Source organism: Haplochromis burtoni, unplaced genomic scaffold, assembly GCF_018398535.1.
Source record: "Haplochromis burtoni strain Fernald_Lab_line unplaced genomic scaffold, NCSU_Asbu1 Contig_47, whole genome shotgun sequence".
Taxonomy (NCBI): domain Eukaryota; kingdom Metazoa; phylum Chordata; class Actinopteri; order Cichliformes; family Cichlidae; genus Haplochromis; species Haplochromis burtoni.
The window spans coordinates 575291-585249 of record NW_024582408.1 but is presented as its reverse complement, the minus strand read 5'-3'; the positions used below and the strand labels follow the sequence as shown (position 1 = coordinate 585249).

At 41.3% G+C, this 9959-nt stretch overlaps 1 protein-coding gene across 4 annotated transcripts in view; it reads left to right on the top strand.

The window, feature by feature from the left end:
- The window catches only part of LOC102307612 (pleckstrin homology domain-containing family G member 1), a 60198-nt gene that overhangs the window by 32205 nt on the left and 18034 nt on the right, over positions 1-9959 (top strand). For all 4 annotated transcript variants that reach the window (XM_005921626.2, XM_005921627.2, XM_005921629.2 and 1 more), the window contains exons 2-3: positions 3339-3910; positions 8189-8289. In XM_005921626.2, coding sequence (XP_005921688.1) covers positions 3339-3910; positions 8189-8289 — 673 coding nt within the window. The remainder of the gene's footprint in view (positions 1-3338; positions 3911-8188; positions 8290-9959) is intronic.

The window sequence follows — 9959 nt, the reverse complement described above, 5'->3', positions numbered from 1 at the left end:
AGGAGGGGTTGGGCAAACACACGATGGGGCAATCTTCTCTAGGTTTCACTCCAAGCTTGGCTTCTCTGTATTTGCTCTCTTTGTATGTTTGCGCATGAGCGTGCGTCTGTGTGTATGGGTGTAGGTTGCACGTGTGCGCACACTGCCTGACCATATCTAGCTGCAATGGCTGGTGTAAGGACCATTAAGTTATGAGCTTAGTTAGTCTTATCTTTGGAGTGATAAACCTAATGCATTTTGTGTGAAACATGCACACACATTATAGATACACATACATTAGCAGCTGTGATAAGAAACGATGTATCACAGATTTGTCAAAGTGCAAAGAAAACTGTCTGTTACCTATTAATGGCGAGATGTGTTATACAACCCTTTGGCCATTGTGTATGGTAACTTGAAAGCAGGGCGCTGTTTATAAAAAAGCCAAGGCCCTTTGGTTTTTCTGTGTAGTGTTTTTGCCCAGCAAGTTCTTTTTCTACTATCTGATGTTTTCGTTAGGGGGGGGGGAGTCAGGTTTGGCACTGCAGAAATTTGCATGGACACACATGCACAGGGAATCGGTTCCAAACTTGTCTGAGGGAAGTGCAGTTTCATGCTCCTTCAGTTTTTGGGCGCTCTGGATCCTTCCTGTTTTTCTTGGCACACTAGCGGAGGAAAAATTAAAAGTAGAGAAAGATATGATGGAGCTCATTAGATCTCATTGTTGGGGTTTTTTTGAGAGGTGGATTTAGAAAACTGGCTTGACAGCGTGAGGAAACATATGGCTGATAATATCGCAGGGCTTAAGTGATTTTTCTGACTTAAAACTCTTGTTTGTATCTGTTAATAAAGGATCAGATAAACGTGTCACGGGAAAGGTGTGTCGCAAGCATTATGAGACATTATCAGCAGACCTTGCAGTCCCTTCACAGGACTCTATAAGCAAATGTGCTTATTCAGTTGCATTTCCAGGTAAACTCTGACGAACTTTCAGTCCCAGGAATTTTTTTTTTTCTTTCAAGGAACTGAAAGATTCCTTCAGACCTGTATGGGGTGTAAGGTCTGTACACAATGTTGGACGTCTGAAACTGTCAGTGACAGATGATCACTCTTCCCATTTGATGAACAAGTGTTTGAAAATCTGAAAGGCAGAAACACTAATTTGCTCCCAATTAGAGATCATTATAAAGAGGTGACGAATGATATATTTTGAAGTGGATCATAGCTAGGCTATCTCTTTTATTTCCATCCATGCCCAACGTATTTCTTGCAGAGTGTGTGTATGAATGTTATCTAATTCTTGCTAAATGAAACTGACTTTTAGCTCTAAATTTTAGAGCTAAAAGTCCCCACAGAACTGGATGGCTTTCAGAAGTGCGTACAGACATTCATCTTGCAAATGGAAAATGTGTCCAAAAAGTCTGAACTTTGATCCACTAAAGTTACATACAGGTTCAGTATTGATGTTATAAAAGCTGTTCCAGTGTGATCTTCTTATCACGGGACCAGTCTGACTAGTGTGCAGCCACCAAAGGGGGAAAAAAAAAAGCTGTCGCTGTAACTAAAAGCGTCCGAGGTACCTGTGTGAAAGGTGAGAGAGCGGGTTTTTACCAGGATTCTTTGAGCTTGTTCTCAGGTTCACGTTTCATGTTTTTGAACCTGAACCTGTGATCTCTGAGCCTTTGAAGTGAGATGGGCTTAGGGTGAGTAGGTGCTACTGGCAGCAAGCGAGCTACGCTGTCCTGAACGGCGCTGGATATCATTGTTGCCACAACATGGCAGCTGCCGGTTCACTGGTGCTTCTAGCTTTGATGGTGTCAAACCCCCACAGAGCTGTTATAAGGCTCTTGCACGTTGTTCTTCCCTTTGCTTCATCACATTTGTTCTCGGTTGTTGCCATCAAAGCCTTTCTGTGAAGCAAGACCTTGGAAACTTGGAAGGCTTCTGTCTGATATGCTGCATTTGTGGTTTCACTTCAGCTGCCCTGACTGTGGGGACTTGGGAGCTGGTAATCATATCTTTAACGCAAACACAAGGTCTTGAGCCAGTTTGGCATGTGCTGGATGCCAAGTAGACTCCTGTAGGTACACGCAAACACACAAACTTGTCTCCCTTGGAAATAGGGGTTTCATTCATAACTGTAAGTGGCGTGCTTTCAGCATTACACTGGTAATCTTTTTGTATTCTTGCAAAAATGTCTACTCACACAAACATAAAATCCTCGTCTATGCAAATAAATAAGAATTCAAAGGGTTGTGTTTCCTGTGGTTGTGTATGTTTTCTCATCTGGAATTGGAATTACTGTCAGCTCCTTATGAGTCAAAGCATTTCTTTGGATACAAGTGGGGGCAAATCTGTGAAGGTTGGTGATGGGTGGTCAGTTGGCCCGTGGTCAGTAGGAATGTAAGGAATCGGGATGCTAAACGGAGACTGTGAAGAGTATAAAAGTCGTAGTGTTAAGTGTTTAAAGAGGGCAGCACAGCCTTTCAACTGAGTGAATATAATCAGGATTTTAGTTTAGGTCAGCGATTGAGTTTTTTCCCCCCATGAATATTAATTTAGACAGTTTTTTTGAACTTCTTCTGTATAGTGTCTATTATGTCCATCCTTGCGGCTTAAAATTTCCGATTGAGATTCTTCTTTTAAAATCTTTGTCCGAAAAGAGGACGTTGTATGCTGGAAAGAAGTGAAGACCTCAGAGTGTGCTATCTTGGTTTATGAAAATAAAATCTGATTATTTTGTGTGAGTTATGCTGGGGCATGTTGTACGACCTGTTCAATGCTGTGGCTGTGTTACCATAGATTACTTAAGACGGATGATGATACACAAATGAGGACGTGCAGTTTTGAACTGTATTATTAAACACCAAGACAAAATGCAGTGGTTTATGTAATGTATGCCTAGCTTTTACATCTCTGGTTCTCTTCTGTCCAGGGTAACTGGAAAGTCACCCAAAATGTAATTTCGATCAGGCATTCAACCCATTTGCACCACAATCTTTGGCCAACTCACTGACAATGCAATGTCATAAAACTTAAACCATGGCATTTTCAGTATTTTTTTCTAACCAGACTCCATGGAGCCCTCAGCAGTCTTCCAAGTCAGGGGCTTGATTGTAATAAATGAGGAAGTGTGTGAGTGTGTGTACGATCTACTGTTGTTTTCCTTGTTGTATTTCTCTTTTTTTTTCTTTTTCTTTTGGGGGCATCATCATCATCATTATTATTATTATTATTATTATTATTATTATTATTATGGCAAAGCCAATATCTAGGACATGAACACAGAGCAATATGAATGTAATCTTAGCACTGGTGAATTAATGAGAATCTCTTCCTTTGCTTGATTTTCCTTCCAGACGATTACAGCTACCTACCTGATGCATTGCCTCCTGTTCCTGAGGTCCCGGACACCGGGTCAGTCCTGAGCTCCGTTGACATCCCAGCTCGCTGCCTCCGCAACCCAGCCTTCCGCCACGCTCCTTCTCGCTACTGCTCCGCCCTCAGCATGGACTCCTCTCCCGACAGCGCTGAAAGGCCCATCAGCTACAGCTCCACATCCTCCTCTGCCTCCTCCAGGGACAGTCACTGCTCGTTGGGCAGCCGCACAACTCTTGTCGCTGCCCCGCACTGTAACCCCATGACCGCAGACCGGGACTCTGGGGCGATTCGGTTGGAGCTGGTCCCTGCGAGGCAACTGGAGTGCAGAGAGGAAGATGACAGAAATGATGGAGCAACGGACACAGGGACAGGGCAAGGAAGATACAGCAGTGGACAGACTCCAACTGAAAATTCAGAGCCTAAGCTGAGCCCAGAAGGAGGGGAGCGGGCGAATCAGGGACAGGGACCAAGAACATATGTGGACCGGGTGGTGCAGGAAATACTGGACACAGAGAGAACCTACGTACAGGACCTACGTAGCATTGTAGAGGTAAGGGACTGGAATTCCAAATAATATATAACTTGGCTACACAACATGACATGTGAAGGAAATTGGAAACAGAAGGATCCTGCACATGCACAGAAACTTCAAAGCTTCAGAGTATTAGCATATTTGGCAGAACATCAAACAAAGAGAGAGATGTGGAAAAAAAGTTAGAAAGACTACAACTATTTTTTTTGGGGGGGGGTGGCAAGTTATTGGTGTCTTACTAAAATATATATCAATTATATATAAAATGATTATTATTAGATAGTTTTTACCGATTTCTCCCTTTCCAGACATGTTCAAGCTTACTGTTGCTCAAGGTGGCGAGGTAATTTATGTCTCTGGTCTCAAACAAAGGGATCCAGCCACCTTAATGGATTATAAAGGCGATCTCAGTGGTCCTGAAATGAATAAAGCCAAATAAAGGACAAATTTTACGTAGTTTTACTTAAAAAAAACACATTTGTTAAGATGTATTTTTGGCATTGTTAGACTTATTTTTGATAGGAGAGTAGAGAGAGAATAACAGCAAAGCAGAGAATAGGGAATTGAGTGAAAGAAGTGCCTCCTGACACAGGCAATCATTAAATGGATGTCAGTCCAGTGACTGCCTGACCCTGATCTCTTCAGGAAGGCTTTAAATTGCCAGATAATACACATTTAATGCACGTGACGCATACTGCTTGGTGCCTTCTGGAAAACTTTAATGCAATAAGGTCACCTGCACTTGCAGGCAGAGTTTGGGCGAGTTACATGACACCAGCGCCTTTTGTGCTGCACACAGAGGCACACACACTCGAGCTAATGCACTCGTTTGTGTGTGTGTCTGTGTGTTTGGCTGGCTTTGAACTGCAAGGATACACCTTGCCTGTAGTCAGTATCTGAGTGGCTTTGTTAAGGATTGGGTGTAGAGCTTTTTATCAAAGGTTGCTCTCTTTGGTCTCTCCTGCCTTTTGGTTTCTGTATTCAGCTCTATGTAAAACTAAAAAATTCACTGTGTTGAATGTATGTGGTGCATGTTGTATCCTGCAGCTTTATTATAAAGTGGTGGCTTGAAATCTTCATCCACTTTTTCCCACATTGTCCACCTTTGGCAAGCTGTCGATTCATAGGCCAAAGTGTCTGTGCATGTGTTTGTATGTCTAGGTTGTGTTATTTTGGCTTTGGAGTGCACAATGGATCCATCATCACACGTTTTTTTTGTGATATGTGTTTTTGGTGTTTCACTCCTGATATTCCACCCTCTCCGACTCCTCCTCCTCCTATCAGAGGTGAGGAAATGGGATAGAGGGTGAAAACAGGAAAAGGGATTTAGCTCCAAGATAACAGTATCCTAAGTAGGTTAAGAAAACACTGAACAGGGCTTAGAAGCTGCACTTAATAACCCTCTACTGCTTCTACTACTGCAGCCTGCCGATTGCCATCAGTGGATCAGACCACCCAGCACTCAACAACCACACTTGCATTTCAAGAAAGCTAATTTGTCACTAGCACTTTGGAAAAGACACATGCATTCAGCCTTACTTTACCTTTTTAATGACTGTTTCAATGAGTGCATCGGGGATGGATTGCACTGATTGTATCTGTGTGAAAAGGGCTTTTAACATCACAGTTAACCTACAGTGAAGAGAAAAGCACAGCTAGCAGCCACCACAAGCACAGCAACAGCTCATCAGTACTCAGCACTGTCCTGCATCATTAGCCATCTTGCATTTCAATAATCCAATGCTGCTGTAGGAGGGTGTGACGGCCTTAACACAAATATTTACCCAGACTCCCCTGGGCTCAACTGTGTTTCATCTTTCTGCAGCTTTGCAGGCTTCTTTTTTTTTTTTTTTTAAATGCTCCTTAAGTGTTGTTAAATTGGTGAATATGATGTTTGTTTGCATGAGCCTAAATCCTCATTAGCCAACAATGTCACGATCCGGGAACATCCCTTTTCTGTCGTTTGCCCTCATCAGTGTTTGGAGAAATGGTTTCCCACTGAAGGGCAGAAGGACAACTTTGGGGGTTTTTTTGCGTGTGATTGTAGAAAAGGAGTGTGTGCTTGAGGAGATTAATGGTTAACACAATAAAGTTATTAAGCTTGCATATGTGAAGCCTGATGCTTAGCGGGAAGTGAACCCTCAGGTGTGTGTCTGTGAACACTTCCCGTTGTTGAGCCTGCAGAGGCTTTGGCTGAGTGTGATGAGTGAGCGGGTCAGGCCAGGTCAGATCTTTGACCCTGTGGCTAATAAACTATCAGTTTACACATTACTGCCAACATCAACAAAATCTTAACATGACCTCTTTATGTGACCTTAGACATAATCACTGCCTTCCCTTTTAAGCACGATTTCTTTCTGTAACTCAAATCCTTGCCCTAAAACGTTGCCCTAAAGCTCTTGCAAAAGCCCGTACACTCTTTACATTCAGATCACTTTTTCCAGTTGTTTCTGTTTTTCTATGCCTTTGCCTAACCAAACACAGTTTAATGGATTGCAGCTCAGACTTGAACTAGTTAAACTAATAATGAATAAATGCATAAAACAATACTTGGAACAGAAACTCTTAGCAACCGACTGCAAATTAGGCCAACGGGAGAGAACATTAAAAAAAAACAAAAACAACCTCTCCCTCCCTGTCTTTGCTCTCTTAAAAACACACAAGTATTGTCTGCACTGATATGGCGAGTTGTGTTTGTGCATGTCGAAGGCAGCCTGGCGCTTCTCTCAGTGTTGTAAGATTTTCCCAGTTTCAGACAGTAATGTGGTTTAAAAGCACTTTTTCTATTTCTATGTGCTCGTAGCTTGAAGGGACAGTTCACCCCAAAAACAAGTTAATATATTTTTCCCCTTCAATTCAATCTATATTGTTTTAGCGGCCTTCTTTGAGATGTTGTTTGTAGAAATGTCTGCCATCTCCTGGATTTAATGGAGACAGATTAAACTGTTACTCAAAGCACCAAAGAAAATAAATAAAATGAAATGCGTGTCTTTTGCCCAACAGCCAAAGGAAACATGGAGCACCATTAAAGATTAAATCCTGTAACTCAGTCACAAGCAAGAGGCTCTTTTAGATTCATTTTGTGTTTTTCAAATACATTTTTTCTCGAACTTGGAGATGTCATTTCACTGTATACAAAAGAAGACACCTTGCCAAAGCTGGGCAGGTCAAAAGGAAAATGCATAAATTTGATTTGGGGTTGAACTGTCGCTTTTCTAGATGAAATCTTTTGTGTTTATTTGCACTGCACTTCTCAGTAACTGCAGCAGTGTTGTGTTGGTTTTTAGTTGCCTGCAGAACGGGCAAGATCAGTTGATCTATTTGTTCTGTTCTTTTGAAATGTATAAAAAGCAGTGAAAAGTCCCCGTGCAAAACACACAGCTCCATTCAATGCTGCTGCTCCCAGCTACCGGTCGCCGCTCACCTTTCTCTTTCTTTCTTCAGGCCAGATGGATATCTGGCAGTGCTGTTGTTTAATAGCAGTCATATGAGCACTCATCACTAATGTCACTGATGGAGGCGGTGATAAGCGCCACAGAGTTAAAGCTTCCTGAGGCGACATTTTTTTTTTTTTTTATGTTTTAAAACTGTTCTTCCCAGCAACAGCCAGACAGTTTCAGGGCTACAAGCTGTTGACCTGCTTTATCCTCTTATCAAAGTGTTGACACGAATCAGCAACAGAGGAAATTGGCTTTTAGTTGAACATAGTACACCAGGGTTAAGTGTTTTTACTATATTACTGCAGTTTAAATCGTTTAAAAGTAAGTTTTCTGTTTTGTTTTTTTGTTTTTTGGATTATGGCATTAAAAGAACTGATAATGAAGAACCCCCAGTTTACCCATCACGCATTGGCTCATAACGGTGTGCCTTTATTCTGCAAAAGTAACATAGTTCATAAAATCTTTCCTAAACATATTTTTTGATAACCTAAGAATGATATTTAAAAACAAATCAGATTCGTTTCAGTCATGGATTTAATATTGGTTTTCCTAGCAGGTGTAGTTGTTCCCCAACAACCCTTTTTATTTATTTATTTATTTTTTTGGAAAGGCTTCTTAAAATGATGAAACAAAACCTATAACTTATAAGATCCACTCTAAAGATAAAGATCAGAGAGTCTGAGTGTGTCTGGATGTTGTCAGTATGATTCTGTTTCCAGAGTCAGCCGTCCAGGGGAGGTTGAAAGCTTCCGGTGTCTGCAAGAGTTTATGTGGGTGGGCTGCTGTATGTGTGCCGAGGCTGGTCCCAATCAAGACGCCAACCTCCTAACAGACTGTTGCTTCTTTCTCTCTGCAGGACTACTTGGAGTGCATAAGTAACCAGTCTCGACTGGCCTTGAGCTCTGAGGATAAAAAGTCACTATTTGGCAACATCCAGGACATCTACCACTTTAACAGGTACAACACAGAGCGACAGACATAATCAGGAAAATATAATATAATGAATAAGACTGTGTGGCATAAAGCAAAGACACTCAGATTTCCTATATTTGTTGGTTTCTGAATTTTTGGAGATGAGAAACGGAGATCATGTGTCGCTAAATAATATGAATATTAAATTATTGTGTTTCCTTATTTCACATAACACCCAGTCTTGGTTAAATGGCTCTAATTTCTTCTCATATCATCGGGAATCCTACACTACTAAAATGACTCATTAGCCAAATATTGCAAAAGAAAAATCATTTTAAATTACATTAAAATATATTATTTCCTCACAGGTATAACCGTCTGTGTTATTTTAATGCATCCATTAGCAGCTCTACTCATTTAAATTTTCGCTTCATGTTTGTACTTTTATGAGAGGTGTATATTACTTTATTAATTGTGTCTCTCATAATTCCCAGGATATGCTGGTGTAATTTCAACTATTCCTGAACATGTTTGACAGCATATTCAGGGGTTAAATACACAACACTCCAATTTTCCATCCATAATAGATTTGTGACTCTATTTGCTGCTACTGCAATAAACCATTTAAAATGTGAGTTGCCTGACTGAAATTCAGTTTCACTCTGTTACTGAGTTCTGAGTTACAGATCTGTTTGTGCCACAGATGTTATTCTAATATCGAGAATATTATAAAATATCTCTATTAAATCTACTCTTTTTGTTATGGCATCGCTATGGTCTTAATGGAAAATTACGTTTAATTGGTGCCTCTCTGAAGGGCTAATGAAATATCAAAAGGTCATCATGGTCTAAAAATGATAACCAGCTTCTCACTCAGCTGTAAGATCATCCATCAGCTGCAAAATGTTGCAGTATCTGTTGGGATAGAATGACATTAGACATTAAAATCAACCTGGATTTGCTGCAAAGCTTCTCTAAACGGCTTTGTCTCTCCACTCACCAGTCACTTTACTGGGTACACCTTGCTAGTACCTGGTTGAACCCCCTTCTGAACTGCCTTAATTTTGGTCCATGATGTCGTCACGCAGCTGTTGCACATTTGTCAGCTGCACGTCTATAATGTGACTCTCCCGTTTCACTACATCTTATAGAGCAAAGGTGCTCTACTGCACTGAGATGTGGCGACTGTGGACTGTATACAGTGAACTCATTGTCATGGTCATGAAACCAGCAGTACTTAGGTAGGCCGTGGTGTTTTTAAAACAAGAAGTCAAATAGGTTTTAAGGGACCCCCTAAACGGTTACATCACTGTCCGTTTGAATTGTTGATACAAGACGGGATGGATCCAGGCTTTCATGCGGATTACATTATATTCTGACCCTACCATCCAACAATTTTCCGATCTTCCACTGTCTATTTGCATTTGTCCACATATGTAAATGAACCGAGCTGCTGCCATGTGATTGGCTCTTTTTATGACCTCTTTGCCTTAAAGACCAACTGAACAGGTGTACCTAATAAAGTGGATGGTGAGCATAATGTGCCAGCAGCCTCCCGTCTCTCTTAGGCTCCACAAACAAAATCTACGGAACACTGAAAATGGACTGTGCCACCTGTTGTTGTTCTATGAAAGGCATTGTTGCAGCAGCCAGGCCTCTTGTGTGTGTGTGTGTGTGTGTGTGTGTGTGTGTGTGTGTGTGTGTGTGTGTGTGTG